Below are 22,920 nucleotides of genomic sequence, written 5' to 3' on the forward strand. Positions count from 1 at the left end.
TGTTCTGTGACGAGCACAAAATTCCAATAACAAAACACCACTCGGGTTCAGATCCGGGCGGCCATTCTTCCCAATCACGCCTCTCCAGGTTTCACTGTCGTTGCCAATATGAGCGTTGAAGTCCCCCAGTAGAATGAGGGAATCACCCGTGGTAGCACTCTCAAGTACTCCCTCGAGTGAATCCAAAAAGGGTGGGGACTCTGAGCTGCTGTTTGGCGCGTAAGCGCAAACAACAGTCAGGACCCGTCACCCCACCCGAAGGCGGAGGGACGTCTCATCCACTGGGTTGAACTCCAACGTGCAAGCTCTGAGCCGGGGGGGGGGGGGGAAGAAGAATTTCCACCCCAGCCCGTCGCCTCTCACTGCTGGCAACGCCAGAGTGGAAGAGAGTCCAGCCCCTCTCGAGAGAACTGGTTCCAGAGCCCTTGCTGTGCGTCGAAGTGAGTCAGACTATATCTAGTCGGAACTTCTCCACTTCGCGCACTAGCTCAGGCTCCTTACCTCCACCGAGGTGACGTTCCATGTCTTAAGAGCTAGCTTATGTAGCCGAGGATCGGACCGCCAAGTGCCCTGCCGCCCAGCTCACATTGCACCCGACCTCTATGGCCCCTGCTATGGGTGGTGAGCCCATTGGAGGGTGGAAACCCATGTTGCCTCTTCGGGCTGGGGACAGGCCCGGCCACCAGGCGCTCGCCATCGTGCCCCACCTCCGGAAGAAGAAGATGTAAAAGAAAAATAACAAAGAGAAAGAAGGAGAAGGAGGAGAATAAGAAGAAGGAGAAGAAGAAGCAGAAGAAAAGAGAAAGAAAAGAAGAAGTAATAAAGATGAAGAGAGAAAGACATGGTGAAGAAGAGGAGGTGTTTATCATTCTAGTGCTTGCATGTCTGTAGAGACGTGAGCGACGCCGGCCCTTTAAGACAAACACCATCATGTGACTTGTCAGCTAATTAAGAAAAATGTAGCGTTTGAAGGACAAAGTTTTCATTAGTCAAACATCTCAGCTGCTTTGTTGCCTCCTTTACTCTGAGGACTCGCTACCTTTGTTGCCTCCTGACTACACAACCTTACTCTGAGGACTCGCTACCTTTGTTGCCCCCTGACTACACAACCTTATTCTGAGGACTCGCTACCTTTGTTGCCTCCTGACTACACAACCTTACTCTGAGGACTCGCTACCTTTGTTGCCCCCTGACTACACAACCTTACTCTGAGGACTCGCTACCTTTGTTGCCTCCTGACTACACAACCTTACTCTGAGGACTCGCTACCTTTGTTGCCTCCTGACTACACAACCTTACTCTGAGGACTCGCTACCTTTGTTGCCTCCTGACTACACAACCTTACTCTGAGGACTCGCTACCTTTGTTGCTTCCTGACTACACAACCTTACTCTGAGGACTCGCTACCTTTGTTGCCTCCTGACTACACAACCTTACTCTGAGGACTCGCTACCTTTGTTGCCCCCTGACTACACAACCTTACTCTGAGGACTCGCTACCTTTGTTGCCTCCTGACTACACAACCTTACTCTGAGGACTCGCTACCTTTGTTGCCTCCTGACTACACAACCTTACTCTGAGGACTCGCTACCTTTGTTGCCCCCTGACTACACAACCTTACTCTGAGGACTCGCTACCTTTGTTGCCCCCTGACTACACAACCTTACTCTGAGGACTCGCTACCTTTGTTGCCTCCTGACTACACAACCTTACTCTGAGGACTCGCTACCTTTGTTGCCCCCTGACTACACAACCTTACTCTGAGGACTCGCTACCTTTGTTGCTTCCTGACTACACAACCTTACTCTGAGGACTCGCTACCTTTGTTGCCTCCTGACTACACAACCTTACTCTGAGGACTCGCTACCTTTGTTGCCCCCTGACTACACAACCTTACTCTGAGGACTCGCTACCTTTGTTGCCTCCTGACTACACAACCTTACTCTGAGGACTCGCTACCTTTGTTGCCCCCTGACTACACAACCTTACTCTGAGGACTCGCTACCTTTGTTGCCTCCTGACTACACAACCTTACTCTGAGGACTCGCTACCTTTATTGCCCCCTGACTACACAACCTTACTCTGAGGACTCGCTACCTTTGTTGCCCCCTGACTACACAACCTTACTCTGAGGACTCGCTACCTTTGTTGCCTCCTGACTACACAACCTTACTCTGAGGACTCGCTACCTTTGTTGCCTCCTGACTACACAACCTTACTCTGAGGACTCGCTACCTTTGTTGCCCCCTGACTACACAACCTTACTCTGAGGACTCGCTACCTTTGTTGCCTCCTGACTACACAACCTTACTCTGAGGACTCGCTACCTTTGTTGCCCCCTGACTACACAACCTTACTCTGAGGACTCGCTACCTTTGTTGCTTCCTGACTACACAACCTTACTCTGAGGACTCGCTACCTTTGTTGCCTCCTGACTACACAACCTTACTCTGAGGACTCGCTACCTTTGTTGCCTCCTGACTACACAACCTTACTCTGAGGACTCGCTACCTTTGTTGCCCCCTGACTACACAACCTTACTCTGAGGACTCGCTACCTTTGTTGCCCCCTGACTACACAACCTTGCTCTGAGGACTCGCTACCTTTGTTGCCTCCTGACTACACAACCTTACTCTGAGGACTCGCTACCTTTATTGCCCCCTGACTACACAACCTTACTCTGAGGACTCGCTACCTTTGTTGCCCCCTGACTACACAACCTTACTCTGAGGACTCGCTACCTTTGTTGCTTCCTGACTACACAACCTTACTCTGAGGACTCGCTACCTTTGTTGCCTCCTGACTACACAACCTTACTCTGAGGACTCGCTACCTTTGTTGCCCCCTGACTACACAACCTTACTCTGAGGACTCGCTACCTTTGTTGCCTCCTGACTACACAACCTTACTCTGAGGACTCGCTACCTTTGTTGCCTCCTGACTACACAACCTTACTCTGAGGACTCGCTACCTTTGTTGCCTCCTGACTACACAACCTTACTCTGAGGACTCGCTACCTTTATTGCCCCCTGACTACACAACCTTACTCTGAGGACTCGCTACCTTTGTTGCCTCCTGACTACACAACCTTACTCTGAGGACTCGCTAACTTTGTTGCCTCCTGACTACACAACCTTGCTCTGAGGACTCGCTACCTTTGTTGCCTCCTGACTACACAACCTTACTCTGAGGACTCGCTACCTTTGTTGCCCCTTGACTACACAACCTTACTCTGAGGACTCGCTACCTTTGTTGCCCCCTGACTACACAACCTTGCTCTGAGGACTCGCTACCTTTGTTGCCTCCTGACTACACAACCTTACTCTGAGGACTCGCTACCTTTGTTGCTTCCTGACTACACAACCTTACTCTGAGGACTCGCTACCTTTGTTGCCCCCTGACTACACAACCTTACTCTGAGGACTCGCTACCTTTGTTGCCCCCTGACTACACAACCTTACTCTGAGGACTCGCTACCTTTGTTGCCTCCTGACTACACAACCTTACTCTGAGGACTCGCTACCTTTGTTGCCTCCTGACTACACAACCTTACTCTGAGGACTCGCTATCTGCTTTGTTAGCACACCAACGTGACAAAGACCTCAAAGTGACGCCCCAGTCCTTCAAACACAAGGAGGAAGTGCGTGACATGGGCGCTAGCAGCCTAGCAACATGCTAACTTACCACGCTGCTAGCGTCAACATGCTAACAATGGTAGCTCCTTGTTCGGTGAGTATCTATGATTAACAAGCTAATTCAATTTTCTGTTGTCTCTGTGGCTCTTTAGTGTCAACATGCTAACTTAGCTAGCTGCTATTTCAGTGATTCTCTATGATTAACAAGCTAACATAGTTTTATGTTGTCTTTGTAGCTACTTAGTGTCAACATGCTAACTTGGCTAGCTACTATTTCAGTGACTTTCTATCATGACCAAACTAATTCACTTTTCTGTTGTCTCTGTGGCTCTTTAGTGTCAACGTGCTAACTTAGCTGGCTGCTATTTCAGTGATTCTCCATGATTAACAAGCTATTTTAGTTTTATGTTGTCTCTGTGGCTATTTATTGTCAACATGCTAACTTAGCTAGCTGCTATTTCAGTGATTTTCTATGACGACCAAGCTACTTCAGTTTTCTGTTGTCTCTGTGGCTCTTTAGTGTCAACATGCTAACTTAGCTGGCTGCTATTTCAGTGATTTTCTATGACGACCAATCTAATTCAGTTTTCTGTTGTCTCCGTGGCTCTTTAGTGTCAACATGCTAACTTAGCTGGCTGCTATTTCAGTGATTCTCCATGATTAACAAGCTAATTCAGTTTTCTGTTGTCTCCGTGGCTCTTTAGTGTCAACATGCTAACTTAGCTAGCTGCTATTTCAGTGATTTTCTATGACGACCAAGCTAATTCAGTTTTCTGTTGTCTCTGTGGCTCTTTAGTGTCAACATGCTAACTTAGCTAGCTGCAAATTTCAGTGATTTTCTATGACGACCAAGCTAATTCAGTTTTCTGTTGTCTCTGTGGCTCTTCAGTGTCAACATGCTAACTTAGCTAGCTGCTATTTCAGTGATTTTCTATGACGACTAAGCTAATTCAGTTTTCTGTTGTCTCTGTGGCTCTTTAGTGTCAACATGCTAACTTAGCTAGCTGCAAATTTCAGTGATTTTCTATGACGACCAAGCTAATTCAGTTTTCTGTTGTCTCTGTGGCTCTTTAGTGTCAACATGCTAACTTAGCTGGCTGCTATTTCAGTGATTTTCTATGACGACCAAGCTAATTCAGTTTTCTGTTGTCTCTGTGGCTCTTCAGCCTCAACATGCTAACTCGGCTCGCTGCTCGCTGAGGCGGGCCATTCCACCGACCGGGAACAATCAACGGCGTCGCCTGATTTACTTCCTGTGATTACAACATCGCGTCCACCAGGGGGCGTCACTCCCTTCACCGGAGCGCTTGAGTTTTTTTTTTACCAGCTGCCGGGTCATTTTTCTGTCTGCCGCTTTTTTACCCATAATGCAGCAGCGGCAGCGGAGCAATCATGACAAATGTGCCGTGGCCCGCTCTCTCACACGCGTACATAAATATATATGAAAGAGCAGATAGGAGCTCGGTCGGTCGCGCGCGCACACACACACACACACACACACACACACACACACACACACACACACACACACACACACACACACACACACACACACACACACACACACACACACACACACACACACACACACACACACACACACACACACACACACACACACACACACACACACACACACGCGCGCGCAGGTAAAGTTTAATAGTGTAAACAGTGTGTAAGTGTGCTGTCACACCGCAGCCTCTCTGACTCACTATCGCGACCACGCTGTAATTGAATCGCTGCCATCAAGGGGCGGGGGGCTGCGCGGGTGAGGGTGCGGGAGAACGGGGGCGGGGTGGGGGGGGGGGGGGTGGCGCACCTCATGAATAGAATGTGTTTGCTATCAGGCGACTTTGACAAATGGTGTCAGGAGGAAGACGAGGAAGAGGACGGGGCTGCGATGACGAAGAAGGGGAGTGTCGGTAGCTTTAAACGAAACCATGAATCAATCACTAATCAATGATGTCTTATGAGCGCTTGCAGTCGGGTTGTACGCGTGTTAGCATCAGATGTTTTATTTTGAAAGGCCTTTGAAATCAAAGAAAAAATGTACAGAACGTGTGGGGTTCCGATGAATGCAGAGCCCTCTCCCGCACCACCCGCCCCTCTCCCGCCCCTCGCAGCACCAATCAGCTCGGCATAAATCCGCGGCAGATCTAATTACGGCGCCGTCTCCGAGGAGCCGCGCCGCCGGCGAGGCGACTGTTTGAACAGACTGATGAAGCCACGTCCTCCGCGGACAGTCAGTCATTTTGTTGAATTTACAAATGGATTTCACCCTAATTCCCAAATTATCGTCGGGCGCGATGAAAAAGCTTTTGGAGGAAGTACAAAGTCTTCCACGTGGGTGCCCGAGAGGACGCGGGGATGCGTGGAATCCCAATGAGCGCCGGTCCTGCCGGGGCGTGCCGGGAGAGACGACTTCGGTTTAGGGCACTTGAACAATGGGGCTGCGGAACCGACGTTGTCCCTTCCAACCCACCCCAAAGTCCAAAATATGCCAATAGAGTACAGGCACAGGGATATCCATCCATCCATCCATCCATCTATTTTCTACCGCTTGTCCCTTTCGGAGTCGCGGGGGGTGCTGTAGCCTATCTCAGCTGCATTCGGGCGGAAGGCGGTGTACACCCTGGACAAGTTGCCACCTCATCACAGGGCCAACACAGATAGACGGACAACATTCACACCCACATTCACACACTAGGGACCATTTAGTGTTGCCAATCAACCTATCCCCAGGTGCATGTCTTTGGAGGTGGGAGGGGCCTATCCCCAGGTGCATGTCTTTGGAGGTGGGAGGGGCCTATCCCCAGGTGCATGTCTTTGGGGGTGGGAGGGGCCTATCCCCAGGTGCATGTCTTTGGAGGTGGGAGGAAGCCGGAGTACCCAGAGGGAACCCACGCAGTCACGGGGAGAACATGCAAACTCCACACAGAAAGATCCAGAGCCCGGGATTGAACTCGGGATTACTCAGGACCTTCGTATTGTGAGGCACATGCACTAAGGGATACGTTTAGGTAAATTCCCCTCCAAGTGCAAATGAGAGAAATTTGGAACTACCCAGCCATCCATTTTGTACCACTCGTCCCTACTGGTATCGAATTAGTTTTAGTGTTGGTGAGAAACTGACCAGCTAAAGTAAACAGGATTTCCCCAAAAGATCCATCTATTCCCTACAAGTCAAAGGGTTTACTCCATAAAGGGCAGAACACTAAAGGTCCTGTTGGACCTAAGAGGTCCAAAATGTTCCCAAAAAGGAAAATACCGGACTCTTTGGGAACCCTCCAAGTGCAATTCAGACCTATTACTGACTGAACTAGCAATAAGGTTGATGAGAAACTGACCACCTAAAGGTGACAGGATTCCCCCAAAGGAGCTCATATCGTCCCTAAATATCCAAGAGCTTACCCCCAAAAAGATTGGTGACCCTAATGGGTCCAACATCTGCCTAAGATGAAAGGAAGGGGGATATTTTGAGTACATTCCGGGCTCTTTGGGACCCTCCAAGTGCAATTAAGACCTATTAGTACCTTGCCTGACTGAATTAGCAATAAGGTTGGTGAGAAACCTAAAGGTTCCAGGATTCCCCCAAAGGGGCTCATCTCATCCCTAAATATCCAAGAGTTTACCCCAAAAAAGATTGGTGACCCTAATGGGTCCAACATCTGCCTAAGATGAAAGGAAGTGCAATTTAGACCTATTGACGCCTCGCCGGCCTGATTAGGGTTAGGGTCGGTGAAAAGCTGACAGAGTACCTCCAAGTCCTGGAGATCCACTGGCAAAAGGGTTCTTGTGTGTCCTACCTGGCTCGGGCGTCTCGGAGGGCGACGAGGACGACGCCGAGGATGCGGCGTCGTCGTTGAGGCCGCTCTGGGACAGAGAGACACCCCGCCCGGGGGGTAGCTTCATCCCCAGCTCTTCTGCCATCTCCACGTGGTCGCCGGGATGGACGTAGTCGAAGACGCTGCTGCCCGTCAGCTCCACCTGCAGGAGGACAGCGGCATGACACGTCACATGAATGAATTGATCATACCACATACCAGACGGTAATACTAGGTCTCGCAATGCAGATGTATGCCCGCAAGGATTCGGTTAACGCATCGTGGATGTGTACGCGCCTCCTGCGCAGGAAGTAAAACAGTCTGCTAAACATGAGAGCACCTTACTATTGGTGGGGGGGAAATCTATCAAAGTATGAACAGCCGTTTGGTTGCAGAGGCAACGGGGTAGAGGTGAGCCCTCACCTGACTTATAAAATGGGTCTTGGACTTTTAGGGGCCAAAGGGATTGGGGCCTCTCCACTTTTACTGGGAAAAGTCCATGGACCCGGTAAAGGACTAACAGACCCGAAGGGCCCCAAAGTCCCCTAAAAGTCCCAGTGATCGAAAAGGTGAGACATGTACCTACAGAATCCGAGGGCGGGTGTGTTCCCATTTACCCCATTTATCATCAGGATGTGGAGAATGCATATATGTTTAAGAGTTCTTTCTTTATTCATAGTCATGTTTGGAGCAGCTAGTACTTTTCCATGTATATTCTGTATACCAGTTTCTCTTTGTCTGCAGAAGTCTGTGTAGATGTTTTAGGCATTGGAATGTGAGAAAGATGCATCCCCCTCCTTATCTTATCAGTGTTGGGGAAGGTGGGGGCATTCCTTTCTGGGGGGGGGGGGGACTGTTTTCCTATTCAAGAAGTAGTCTCTTTCCGTTTGAATGTTAGACCCTCCCGAGATGACGGTATGACTGTATTGATGTGGGCTGGTCTCCTAAAGCTTTAGTAAAACTTGATAATATTCCTATTCTGTCTTGATGGTCCTTCTTACTCAGCATATATGTCATCGAAAGAATTTGGGATTGACCAGCGACTTTAATTCCCTGAGAGGTAGACTGGTCGGACGCAACAAGGACCACTTGGATTTCAAGGTGGCGCCACTGTAGCGGCTGCTGGTATCAGGAGCTGTGTGCTCTTTTGTGTTCTTGACGTCTCCCTCTTGTTCTCGTTTGCCTTTTGGTCCGGGCTTCTTCGGGACTGCGCAACAAAGGGCGGGGGGCACTTTTGTGACTTCCGCGTTTTTTTGTCGCTTTTTTGTGGACTTTTGGACGCACCGTCTGCGAGCTCCCTGCCACAGAGACCGGAGGAGATGCGGGGGAAGAGACGGGACTGCGGGGCTGGCGTCGAACGTCGGGACGGACGGGCTTCGCGGAGCTGAATGAGCATGTATCGGAGACTTCGGTCTCCCGAGTCGGATTCTCGCTCATCAGCGCGGACCGGACATTGGCCGAGAGCTAGTGGGCAGCCAAGGACGGAGTCGGCTCTCTTGGTTGCTTTGTTGGGTCTGTTCCTGTCTCTGGCTGTGCTCTTATAATGTCTTTGTTCATTTGAATTTTCTTCTGGTGTGTGTGCGCGGGTGTGTGTGTGTGTGTGGGTCCGCAGAGACAAAAGGGATTACATCATGTAATCCTGTTATTAAGAAATTCCTTTCAGTCGCTCATAAAACGTCTTGTGGAGCACAAGGCGCTTAAGGCAGGAGCGGCGTGCAAACGCCGTGCATCCTGGGAGTTGGTGTTTCGTGTCGACACGGAGGGACGCTAATTGGATATGTTGTTGCGACACACACACACACACACACAGACACACACACAGACACACACCCCATGGCAGAACACTGTAGTGGCGTTTCAAGTGGCTGATAAGGTTTGATGTTTTGACACGTGATGGTTTGTTTTCCCTTCCTCGCGGAATGTTTGCAGACGCAAAGAAGGGAATGTGTGGACACGGTGAAAAATATCTAGGACTAACTCCAACCCCGTCAGCTGAAATGACACATGGACCCAAAATGGGCTCCCCCCCCCCAGACAGTCCAGAATGCACCCGTACAAACTGCCGGCTCCAGATGCCAGCGCTGCATCTGAGACGGTGAATTGTTTGGTTTTGCATTTCCTGTCTTCAAGAAGTTTGGTGTTTTCATATTGCTCGTCCCACGACACACACACACACACAGACACACACACACACACACACACACACACACACACACACACACACACACACACACACACACACACACACACAGATCGTCACGTGTGGTAAATGAGGCCCTCTAGTGGCCATGAAACACATGAGCCAGAAAAAAATTATGTATCAACTCCATAAGTCATGTATGAACTCCATTTGTCATGTATGAACTCCATAAGTAATGTATGTAATCCATATGTCATGTATGAACTTAATAAGTCATGCGTGAACTCCATATGTCATGTATGAACTCCATAAGTCATGTATGAATTCCATGTGTCATGTATGAACTCCATAAGTCAAGCATGAACTCCATAAGTCATGTATGAACTCCATAAGTCATGTATAAACTTCATAAGTCATATATGAACTTCATATGTCATGTATGAACTCCATAAGTCATGTATGAACTCCATAAGTAATCTCCATAAGTCATGCATGAACTCCATAAGTCAAGTATGAACTCCATAAGTAATGTATGAACTCCATGTGTCATGTATGAACTCCATAAGTCATGTATGAACTCCATAAGTCATGCATGAACTCCATAGGTCATGTATGAACTCCATTAGTCATGTACAAACTCCATAAGTCATGTATGAACTCCATATGTCATGTACAAACTACATAAGTCATGTACAAACTCCATAAGTCAAGTATGAACTCCATAAGTCAAGTATGAACTCCATAAGTCATGTATGAACTCCATACATCATGTATGAACTCCATATATCATGTATAAACTCCATAAGTCATCTCAATAAGTCATGTATGAAATCCATAAGTCATGTATGAACTCCATAAGTCATCTCCATAAGTCATGTATGAACTCCATAAGTCATATATGAACTCCATAAGTCATGTATTAACTCCATAAGTCATGTATGAACTCCATAAGTCATGTATTAACTCCATAAGTCATGTATGAACTTAATAAGTCATGTATGAACTTAATAAGTCATGCGTGAACTCCATATGTCATGTATGAACTCCATAAGTCGTGTATGAATTCCATGTGTCATGTATGAACTCCATAAGTCAAGCATGAAATCCATAAGTCATGTATGAACTTCATAAGTCATGTATGAACTTCATATGTCTTGTATGAACTCCATAAGTCATGTATGAACTCCATAAGTAATCTCCATGAGTCATGTATGAACGCCATAAGTCATGCATGAACTCCATAAGTCATGCATGAACTCCATAAGTCAAGTATGAACTCCATGTGTCATGTATGAACTCCATAAGTCATGTATGAACTCCATAAGTCATGCATGAACTCCATAGGTCATGTATGAACTCCATTAGTCATGTACAAACTCCATAAGTCATGTATGAACTCCATATGTCATGTACAAACTACATAAGTCATGTATGAACTCCATACATCATGTATGAACTCCATATATCATGTATAAACTCCATAAGTCATCTCAATAAGTCATGTATGAACTCCATAAGTCATGTATGAACTCCATAAGTCATGTATGAACTCCATACATCATGTTTGAACTACATACATCATGTATAAACTCCATAAGTCATCTCCATAAGTCATGTATGAACTCCATAAGTCATGTATGAACTCCAAAAGTCATCTACCTATGTCATGTATGAACTCCATAAGTCATGTATGAACTCTTTAAGTCATGTATGAACTCCATACGTCATGTATGAACTCCATAAATCATCTCCATATGTCATGTATGAACTCAATTAGTATTGTATGAACTCCATAAGTCATGTATGAACTCCATAAGTCATCTCCATATGTCATGCATGAACTCCATAAGTCATGTATGAACTCCATAAGTCCTGTATGAACTCCATAAGTCATGTATGAACTCCATAAGTCATCTCCTTATGTCATGTATGAACTCCATAAGTCATGTATGTACTCCATAAGTCATCTCCATAAGTCATGTATGAACTCCATAAGTCATGTATGAACTCCATAAGTCATGTATGAACTCCATACATCAGGTTTGAACTACATACATCATGTATAAACTCCATAAGTCATCTCAATAAGTCATGTATGAACTCCATAAGTCATGTATGAACTCCAAGTCATCTACCTATGTCATGTATGAACTCCATAAGTCATGTATGAACTCTTTAAGTCATGTATGAACTCCATATGTCACGTATGAACTCCATAAGTCATCTCCATATGTCATGTATGAACTCCATAAGTAATGTATGAACTCCATAAGTCATGTATGAACTCCATAAGTCATCTCCATATGTCATGCATTAACTTTATAAGTCATGTATGAACTCCATAAGTCCTGTATGAACTCCATAAGTCATCTCCATACATCATGTATGAACTCCATAAGTCATGTATGAACTCCATAAGTAATCTCCATACGTCATGTATGAACTCCATAAGTCATGTATGGACTCCATAAGTCATGTATGAACTCCATAAGTCATCTCCATACGTCATGTATGAACTCCATAAGTCATCTCCATATGTCATGTATGAACTCCATAGGTAATGTATGAACTCCATAAGTCATGTATGAACTCCATAAGTCACCTCCATATGTCATGCATGAACTCCATAAGTCATGTATGAACTCCATAAATCATCTACCTATGTCATGCATGAACTCCATAAGTCATGTATGAACTCCATAAGTCATCTCCATACATCATGTGTGAACTCCATAAGTCATGTATGAACTCCATAAGTCATCTCCATATGTCATGCATGAACTCCATAAGTCATGTATGAACTCCATAAGTCATGTATGAACTCCATAAGTCATCTCCATACATCATGTATGAACTCCATAAGTCATGTATGAACTCCATGTCATGTATGGACTCCATAAGTCATCTCCATACATCATGTATGAACTCCATAAGTCATCTCCATACGTCATGTATGAACTCCATATGTCATGTATGAACTCCATAAGTCATCTCCATATGTCATGCATGAACTCCATAAGTCATGTGTGAACTCCATTAATCCTGTATGAACTCCATAAGTCATCTCCATATGTCATGTATGAACTCCATAAGTCATGTATGAACTCCATAAGTCATCTCCATACATCATGTATGAACTCCATAAGTCATGTATGAACTCCATAAGTCATCTCCATACGTCATGTATGAACTCCATAAGTCATCTCCATATGTCATGTATGAACTCCATAAGTAATGTATGAACTCCATAAGTCATCTCCATACGTCATGCATGAACTCTATAAGTCATGTATGAACTCCATAAGTCATGTATGAACTCCATAAGTCATCTCCATACGTCATGTATGAACTCCATAAGTCATGTATGAACTCCATAAGTCATCTCCATACGTCATGTATGAACTCCATAAGTCATGTATGAACTCCATAAGTCATCTCCATACGTCATGTATGAACTCCATAAGTCATGTATGAACTCCATAAGTCATCTTCATACGTCATGTATGAACTCCATAAGTCATCTCCATATGTCATGTATGAACTCCATAAGTAATGTATGAACTCCATAAGTCATGTTTGAACTCCATAAGTCATGTATGAACTCCATAAGTCATCTCCATATGTCATGCATGAAGTCCATAAGTCATGTATGAACTCCATAAGTCATGTATGAACTCCATAAGTCATGTATGAACTCCATAAGTCATCTCCATACATCATGTATGAACTCCATAAGTCATGTATGAACTCCATGTCATGTATGGACTCCATAAGTCATCTCCATACATCATGTATGAACTCCATAAGTCATCTCCATACGTCATGTATGAACTCCATATGTCATGTATGAACTCCATAAGTCATCTCCATATGTCATGCATGAACTCCATAAGTCATGTGTGAACTCCATTAATCCTGTATGAACTCCATAAGTCATCTCCATACGTCATGTATGAACTCCATAAGTCATGTATGAACTCCATAAGTCATCTCCATACATCATGTATGAACTCCATAAGTCATGTATGAACTCCATAAGTCATCTCCATACGTCATGTATGAACTCCATAAGTCATCTCCATATGTCATGTATGAACTCCATAAGTAATGTATGAACTCCATAAGTCATCTCCATACGTCATGCATGAACTCTATAAGTCATGTATGAACTCCATAAGTCATGTATGAACTCCATAAGTCATCTCCATACGTCATGTATGAACTCCATAAGTCATGTATGAACTCCATAAGTCATCTCCATACGTCATGTATGAACTCCATAAGTCATGTATGAACTCCATAAGTCATCTCCATACGTCATGTATGAACTCCATAAGTCATGTATGAACTCCATAAGTCATCTTCATACGTCATGTATGAACTCCATAAGTCATCTCCATATGTCATGTATGAACTCCATAAGTAATGTATGAACTCCATAAGTCATGTTTGAACTCCATAAGTCATGTATGAACTCCATAAGTCATCTCCATATGTCATGCATGAAGTCCATAAGTCATGTATGAACTCCATAAGTCATGTATGAACTCCATAAGTCATCTCCATACATCATGTATGAACTCCATAAGTCATGTATGAACTCCATAAGTCATCTCCATACGTCATGTATGAACTCCATAAGTCATGCATGAACTCCATGTCATGTATGAACTCCATAATTCATCTCCATACGTCATGTATGAACTCCATAAGTCATCTCCATACGTCATGTATGAACTCCATAAGTCATGTATGAACTCCATGTCATGTATGAACTCCATAAGTCATCTCCATATGTCATGCATGAACTCCATAAGTCATGTATGAACTCCATAAGCAATCTCCATATGTCATGCATGAACTCCATAAGTCATGTATGAACTCCATTAATCCTGTATGAACTCCATAAGTCATCTCCATACGTCATGTATGAACTCCATAAGTCATGTATGAACTCCATAAGTCATCTCCATATGTCATGCATGAACTCCATAAGTCATGTATGAACACCATAAGTCATGTATGAACTCCATAAGTCATCTCCATACATCATGTATGAACTCCATAAGTCATGTTTGAACTCCATAAGTCATGTATGAACTCCATAAGTCATGTATGAACTCCATAAGTCATGTATGAACTCCATAAGTCATCTCCATATGTCATGCATGAACTCCATAAGTCATGTATGAACTCCATAAGTCATCTCCATATGTCATGCATGAACTCCATAAGTCATGTATGAACTCCATAAGTCATGTATGAACTCCATAAGTCATCTCCATATGTCATGCATGAACTCCATAAGTCATGTATGAACACCATAAGACATGTATGAACTCCATAAGTCATCTCCATAAGTCATGTATGAACTCCATAAGTCATGTATGAACTCCATAAGTCATCTCCATAAGTCATGTATGAACTCCATAAGTCATGTATGAACTCCATAAGTCATGCATGAACTCCATAAGTCATGTATGAACTCCATAAGTCATGTATGAACTCCATAAGTCATCTCCATACATCATGTATGAACTCCATAAGTCATGTATGAACTCCATAAGTCATCTCCATACGTCATGTATGAACTCCATAAGTCATGTATGAACTCCATAAGTCATGTATGAACTCCATAAGTCATCTCCATACGTCATGTATGAACTCCATAAGTCATGTATGAACTCCATAAGTAATCTCTATACGTCATGTATGAACTCCATAAGTCATGTATGAACTCCATGTCATGTATGAACTCCATAAGTCATGCATGAACTCCATAAGTAATGTATGAACTCCATAAGTCATCTCCATACGTCATGTATGAACTCCATAAGTCATGTATGAACTCCATAAGTCATGTATGAACTCCATAAGTCATCTCCATACATCATGTATGAACTCCATAAGTCATGTATGAACTCCATAAGTCATCTCCATACGTCATGTATGAACTCCATAAGTCATGTATGAACTCCATAAGTCATCTCCATATGTCATGCATGAACTCCATAAGTCATGTATGAACTCCATAAGTCATATCCATATGTCATGTATGAACTCCATAAGTAATGTATGAACTCCATAAGTCATGTATGAACTCCATAAGTCATCTCCATATGTCATGCATGAACTCCATAAGTCATGTATGAACTCCATAAGTCATATCCATATGTCATGTATGAACTCCATAAGTAATGTATGAACTCCATAAGTAATGTATGAACTCCATAAGTCATGTATGAACTCCATAAGTCATGTATATACACAGCGGCTCAGACTACTTCCTGGAAGTTGGCCAAAGTCTGAGGTGGCCGTTTTCCCAGCATGCCCTCACACGTCGATCCAGCACACACACACGCACACACACACACACACACACACACACACACACACACACACACACACACACACACACACACACACACACACACACACACACACACACACACACACACACACACACACACACACACACACACACACACACACACTTCCAGCAGGTTATCGCATCTCGCTTTCAGGCAGCAAATGGGACGACAATGGCACTCTTTGAGCGTTTAGAGCGAGGACCCCAGAGGAAGATAAGCTGGGTGTCGACCGTCCTGACGCGGCGGACAATCCCTGACTCCCAGTGCATTATGGGAGCACGATAAGGACACAAAGGAGCGGCGCTTTTATCATGTTTCTCATGCTAATACGCACTCCTCGTGCTCGTGGAGTGTTAACAACTGCTCCGTATGTGTGTGTGTGTGTGTGTGTGCCAATGTGGGCGGTCTTGCCGATATCAGGCATGCCGATACAGATTCCGATGCCGACGCCAAGCGATGGCGATACAGTGCGAGGCGTGACGAACAAATGATGCCTTTTTTTACTGTGAAGACACTGCATGGCACGCCAAATAAGACCCATAATGCAACGCAACTTTGAGAAAAAAAGTGTCATATTTTGTTGAAAGCACTAGGCGCAAGCGGATACACCGCAGCTAAGCACACAATAGCGCACCACAGGAGATAACCGTTGAACATGAAAAAAAGTTATCTTTTTGTCAATACAAAGAAGTATCAGACCATTTTTATAAGCCTCATTATAAGCGTATTAGAAAGCATCCAGCAACAAACGTGTCCGCATAATTCACAAGCTACACTTAGATATTGCGCCTGTGAAACAATTACCACTCCACTTCAACTTAAAGACAGCCCAAGTCCATGGCAGAAAGTTAATCATACGAACGTTAGTTGTTTTTGTTTTTATAACAGTTACATTTGTTCTGTTAGCGTAGTAGGCCTAAGTGTTCATTAAAAACAAGTATCACTATAACACAGTAGCGTAGTAGGCCTAAGTGTTCATTAAAAACAAGTATCACCACAACACAGTAGCGTAGTAGTCCTAAATGTTCATTAAAAACAAGTATCACTATAACACAGTAGCGTAGTAGTCCTAAATGTTCATTAAAAACAAGTATCACTATAACACAGTAGCGTAGTAGTCCTAAATGTTCATTAAAAACAAGTATCACTATAACACAGTAGCGTAGTAGTCCTAAATGTTCATTAAAAACAAGTATCACTATAACACAGTAGCGTAGTAGTCCTAAATGTTCATTAAAAACAAGTATCACCACAACACAGTAGCGTAGTAGTCCTAAGTGTTCATTAAAAACAAGTATCACTATAACACAGTAGCGTAGTAGTCCTAAATGTTCATTAAAAACAAGTATCACTATAACACAGTAGCGTAGTAGGCCTACACACAAAGATGTGTGTGCGGTCCTCACAAGTTTTTTTTGTTTTTTTTCCCGGAAATTATTGATATTATTTTATTGTATTTTATTTATGTTCAGCTTGTACATAACGTTTCTACATGTCCAACATTTCCTAGCCACAAATACTGGTCTCTCTCTCTCACACACACACACACACACACACACACACACACACACACACACACACACACACACACACACACACACACACACACACACACACACACACACACACACACACACACACACACACACACACAAAGAGGTGTGTGCGGGCCCTATGAGGATTTGCACTTAAATGAAGACTTAAGCGAGGCGTGGTCACATGATCCCTGGCTGGCGAGGGGGAGGAGGGGGTGGTCACATGATCATGGCTGGCGAGGGGGAGGAGGGGGTGGTCACATGATCATGGCTGGCGAGGGGGAGGAGGGGGTGGTCACATGATCCCTGGCTGGCGAGGGGGAGGAGGGGGTGGTCACATGATCATGGCTGGCGAGGGGGAGGAGCGGGTGGTCACATGATCATGGCTGGCGAGGGGGAGGAGGGCGCGTGGTGAGGGTGAGAGCGAAAGTGGAAAGATGAGGACGGCAGGAAGAGGACAGGAAGTGGAGAAGGAAAAGCCTTGGATGGAGACCCGTGTGTACAAATCACATGTACTTAGATACTGCGTGTGTGTACTTCTGTCTTGTTGTACTAGTACACAGTCTTATTGTACTAGTACACAGTCTTGTTGTACTAGTGCACAGTCTTATTGTACTAGTACACAGTCTTGTTGTACTAGTACACAGTCTTGTTGTACTAGTACACAGTCTTATTGTACTAGTACACAGTCTTGTTGTACTAGTACACAGTCTTGTTGTACTAGTACACAGTCTTGTTGTACTAGTACACAGTCTTGTTGTACTAGTACACAGTCTTATTGTACTAGTACACAGTCTTGTTGTACTAGTACACAGTCTTGTTGTACTAGTACACAGTCTTGTTGTACTAGTACACAGTCTTGTTGTACTAGTACACAGTCTTGTTGTACTAGTACACAGTCTTATTGTACTAGTGCACAGTCTTATTGTACTAGTGCACAGTCTTGTTGTACTAGTACACAGTCTTATTGTACTAGTACACAGTCTTGTTGTACTAGTACACAGTCTTGTTGTACTAGTACACAGTCTTATTGTACTAGTACACAGTCTTGTTGTACTAGTACACAGTCTTGTTGTACTAGTACACAGTCTTATTGTACTAGTACACAGTCTTGTTGTACTAGTACACAGTCTTGTTGTACTAGTACACAGTCTTATTGTACTAGTACACAGTCTTATTGTACTAGTACACAGTCTTGTTGTACTAGTACACAGTCTTGTTGTACTAGTACACAGTCTTATTGTACTAGTACACAGTCTTGTTGTACTAGTACACAGTCTTATTGTACTAGTACACAGTCTTATTGTACTAGTACACAGTCTTGTTGTACTAGTACACAGACTGACATAGTTTCATGTGACACCACATGACAAAGATGAGACCTTCTAGAGGAAAGTTCTGTGGTCACATGACACAACAATGGAGCTGTTTGGCCACAATACCTAGCATTATGTTTGGTGAGGCCTTTAATCCCAGGAACACCATTCCTACCGTCAAGCAGAAGATGTATATAAGATGAATATAAGATGTATATAAGATGTATAAAGGATGAATATAAGATGTATATAAAATGTATATAAGATTAATATAAGATGAATATAAGATGTATATAAGATGAATATAAGATGAATATAAGATGTAAATAAGATGTATATAAGACGAATATACGATGTATATAAGATGTATATAAAATTAATAAGATGAATATAAGATGTATATAAGATGTAAATAAGATGTATATAAGATGTATATAAAATTAATATAAGATGAATACAAGATGTAAATAAGATGAATATAAGATGTAAATAAGATGTATATAAGATGTATATAAAATGTATATAAGATTAATATAAGATGTATATAAGATGTATATAAGATGAATATAAGATGTAAATAAGATGTATATAAGATGTATATAAAATTAATATAAGATGTATATAAGATGTAAATAAGATGTGTATAAGATGTATATAAAATGTATAGAAGATTGATATAAGATGTAAATACGATGTATATAAGATGTATATAAGAGAATATAAGATGAATATAAGATGTATATAAAATGTATAGAAGATTAATATAAGATGTAAATAAGATGAATATAAGATGTAAATAAGATGTATATAAGATGTATATAAGAGAATATAAGATGAATATAAGATGTATATAAGATTAATATAAGATGAATATAAGATGTAAATAAGATGTATATAAAATGTATATAAGATTAATATAAGTTGTAAATAAGATGAATATAAGATGTAAATAAGATGTATGTAAAATGTATATAAGAGAATATAAGATGAATATAAGATGTAAATAAGATGTATATAAAATGTATATAAGAGAATATAAGATGTATATAAGATGAATATAAGATGTACATAAGATGAATATAAGATGTATATAAGATGTATATAAGATTAATATAAGATGAATATAAGATGTAAATAAGATGAATATAAGATGTAAATAAGATGTATATAAGATGTATATAAAATGTATATAAGATTAATATAAGATGTAAATAAGATGAATATAAGATGTAAATAAGATGTATATAAAATGTATATAAGAGAATATAAGATGTATATAAGATTAATATAAGATGAATATAAGATGTAAGTAAGATGTATATAAGATGTATATAAGATGTATATCAAATGTATATAAGATTAATATAAGATGTAAATAAGATGTATATAAGATGTAAATAAGATGAATATAAGATGTAAATAAGATAAATATAAGATGTATATAAGATGTAAATAAGATGTATATAAGATGTAAATAAGATGAATATAAGATGTATATAAGATGAATATAAGATGTATATAAGATGTATATAAGATGTAAATAAGATGTATATAAGATGTATATAAAATGTATATAAGATTAATATAAGATGTATATAAGATGTATATAAGATGTAAATAAGATTAATATAAGATGTATATAAGATGAATATAAGATGTATATAAGATGTATATAAGATGTATATAAGATGTATATAAGATGAATATAAGATGAATATAAGATGAATATAAGATGTATATAAGATGTATATAAGATGTATATAAGATGAATATAAGATGAATATAAGATGAATATAAGATGTATATAAGATGTATATAAGATGTATATAAGATGTATATAAGATGAATATAAGATGTATATAAGATGTAAGTAAATAATAATGGTTATAACAAACAGGAAGTCACCTGCTGCAGGTGTTGTTGAGGATAAAGACTTGATGAAGTCATCAAGTCTCTTCGTGACATTTCCTCTCTCTCTCTCTCTCTCTCTTTCTCTCTCTCGCTCGCTCGCCCTCAGGATGGCGTGGCGTGGCTAATGAGTGTAGTTAGTAAACACGGGTGTTGCAAGAGAGTCCACCATTAAAGGAGTACCAGTTCAGCTTAGCGTGGCACCCAAGACGTCGCTAACGAGCGCTAACGAGCACATTCCTCAAATTCCAGGGGAGATTGACGAGAGGCCTTCAAGCATGTCTGGAAGTCGGCGCCGTGTTGCCTTCAAGGACACCTGCTTTTGACACACGTCCACTTCCATCCATGACAGTGATCACATGACCTCATTAACATATCCAACCCTTAGCCCCGCCCTCTTTCTCTCACTCCTACTAATTACCTCATTTACATATCTAACCCTTAGACCCGCCCCCTTTCTCTTACTTAACCACTGAAGTGTACTGATGTAAATGTACTTCCTGAAGTGTACTGATGAAAGTGTACGTCCCAAAGTGTACGGATGTAAATATACTTCCTGAAGTGTACTGATGAAAGTGTACTTCCCGAAGTGTACTGATGTAAATATACTTCCTGAAGTGTACTGATGAAAGTGTACTTCCCAAAGTGTACTGATGTAAATGTACTTCCCGAAGTGTACTGATGTAAATATACTTCCTGAAGTGTACTGATGAAAGTGTACTTCCCGAAGTGTACTGATGTAAATTTACTTCCTGAAGTGTACTGATGAAAGTGTACTTCCCGAAGTGTACTGTTGTAAATGTACTTCCTGAAGTGTACTGATGTAAATGAACTTCCCGAAATGTACTGATGTAAATGTACTTCCTGAAGTGTACTGATGAAAGTGCACTTCCCGAAGTGTATTGATATAAATGTACTTCCTGAAGTGTACTGATGAAAGTGTACTTCCCGAAGTGTACGGATGTAAATATACTTCCTGAAGTGTACTGATGAAAGTGTACTTCCCGAAGTGTACTGATGTAAATATACTTCCTGAAGTGTACTGATGAAAGTGTACTTCCCGAAGTGTACTGATGTAAATGTACTTCCCGAAGTGTACTGATGTAAATATACTTCCTGAAGTGTACTGATGAAAGTGTACTTCCCGAAGTGTACTGATGTAAATTTACTTCCTGAAGTGTACTGATGAAAGTGCACTTCCCGAAGTGTATTGATATAAATGTACTTCCTGAAGTGTACTGATGAAAGTGTACTTCCCGAAGTGTACTGATGTAAATGGACTTCCTGAAGTGTACTTACTGAAATGTACTTCCTGAAGTGTACTGATGAAAGTGTACTTCCCGAAGTGTACTGATGTAAATGTACTTCCGGAAGTGTACTGATGAAAGTGTGCTTCCTGAAGTGTACTGATGAAAGTGTGCTTCCTGAAGTGCATTGATGAAAGCGTATTTCCTGAAGTGTACTTCCTGAAGTGTACTTGTGATGTGTACACCCAGAAGTGTACTTATGAAATGTACTTGTGAAGTGTACATTCTTAAGTGTACTTGTGAAGTGTACATGCTTAAGTGTACTTATGATGTGTACTTGCTGAAGTGTACTTTGTGAAGTGTACTTTGTGAAGTGTACTTGCTGAAGTGTACTTTGTGAAGTGTACATTCTTAAGTGTACTTGTGAAGTGTACATGCTTAAGTGTACTTATGACGTGTACTTGCTGAAGTGTACTTGCTGAAGTGTACTTGTGAAGTGTACCTACGAAGTGTACCTACGAAGTGTACTTGTCATGTGTACTTGCTGAAGTGTACTTTGTAAGTGTACTTGCTGAAGTGTACTTGTGAAGTGTACTTGTGAAGTGTACTTGCTGAAATGTGCTTTGTGAAGTGTACTTGCTGAAGTGTACTTTGTGAAGCGTACTTGCTGAAGTGTACTTGCTGAAGTGTACTTGCTGAAGTGTACTTGCTGAAGTGTACTGATGCAAGTGTATTTCCTGAAGTGTACTTGCTGAAGTGATGACTATTTAAAGGAGATCCAATCCAAGGTGTTGTTGGTGCGGCGGGAAAGAAAGGATGTCCTTGACAAGGTGAGAGTGAGACATAGTTTCTTCTTCAAAAGTGTCCTGGTCGGTCAAGGTGGCTGCCTCAGCTGCGTGTGTGCACTGCAGGACAGACAGCTACATCGTCAACAAGTCGGAGAA

The 22,920-nt window shown here is 42.1% G+C and overlaps 1 protein-coding gene across 1 annotated transcript in view; it reads right to left on the reverse strand.

Moving 5' to 3' along the window:
• The window catches only part of LOC133640897 (neuronal PAS domain-containing protein 3), a 149,524-nt gene that overhangs the window by 25,818 nt on the left and 100,786 nt on the right, over window positions 1-22,920 (reverse strand). The window contains exon 9 of the mRNA XM_062034581.1: window positions 7,442-7,622. Within this exon, the coding sequence (XP_061890565.1) occupies window positions 7,442-7,622 (181 nt within the window). The remainder of the gene's footprint in view (window positions 1-7,441; window positions 7,623-22,920) is intronic.

Source organism: Entelurus aequoreus, linkage group LG23 (assembly GCF_033978785.1).
Source record: "Entelurus aequoreus isolate RoL-2023_Sb linkage group LG23, RoL_Eaeq_v1.1, whole genome shotgun sequence".
Classification (NCBI taxonomy): domain Eukaryota; kingdom Metazoa; phylum Chordata; class Actinopteri; order Syngnathiformes; family Syngnathidae; genus Entelurus; species Entelurus aequoreus.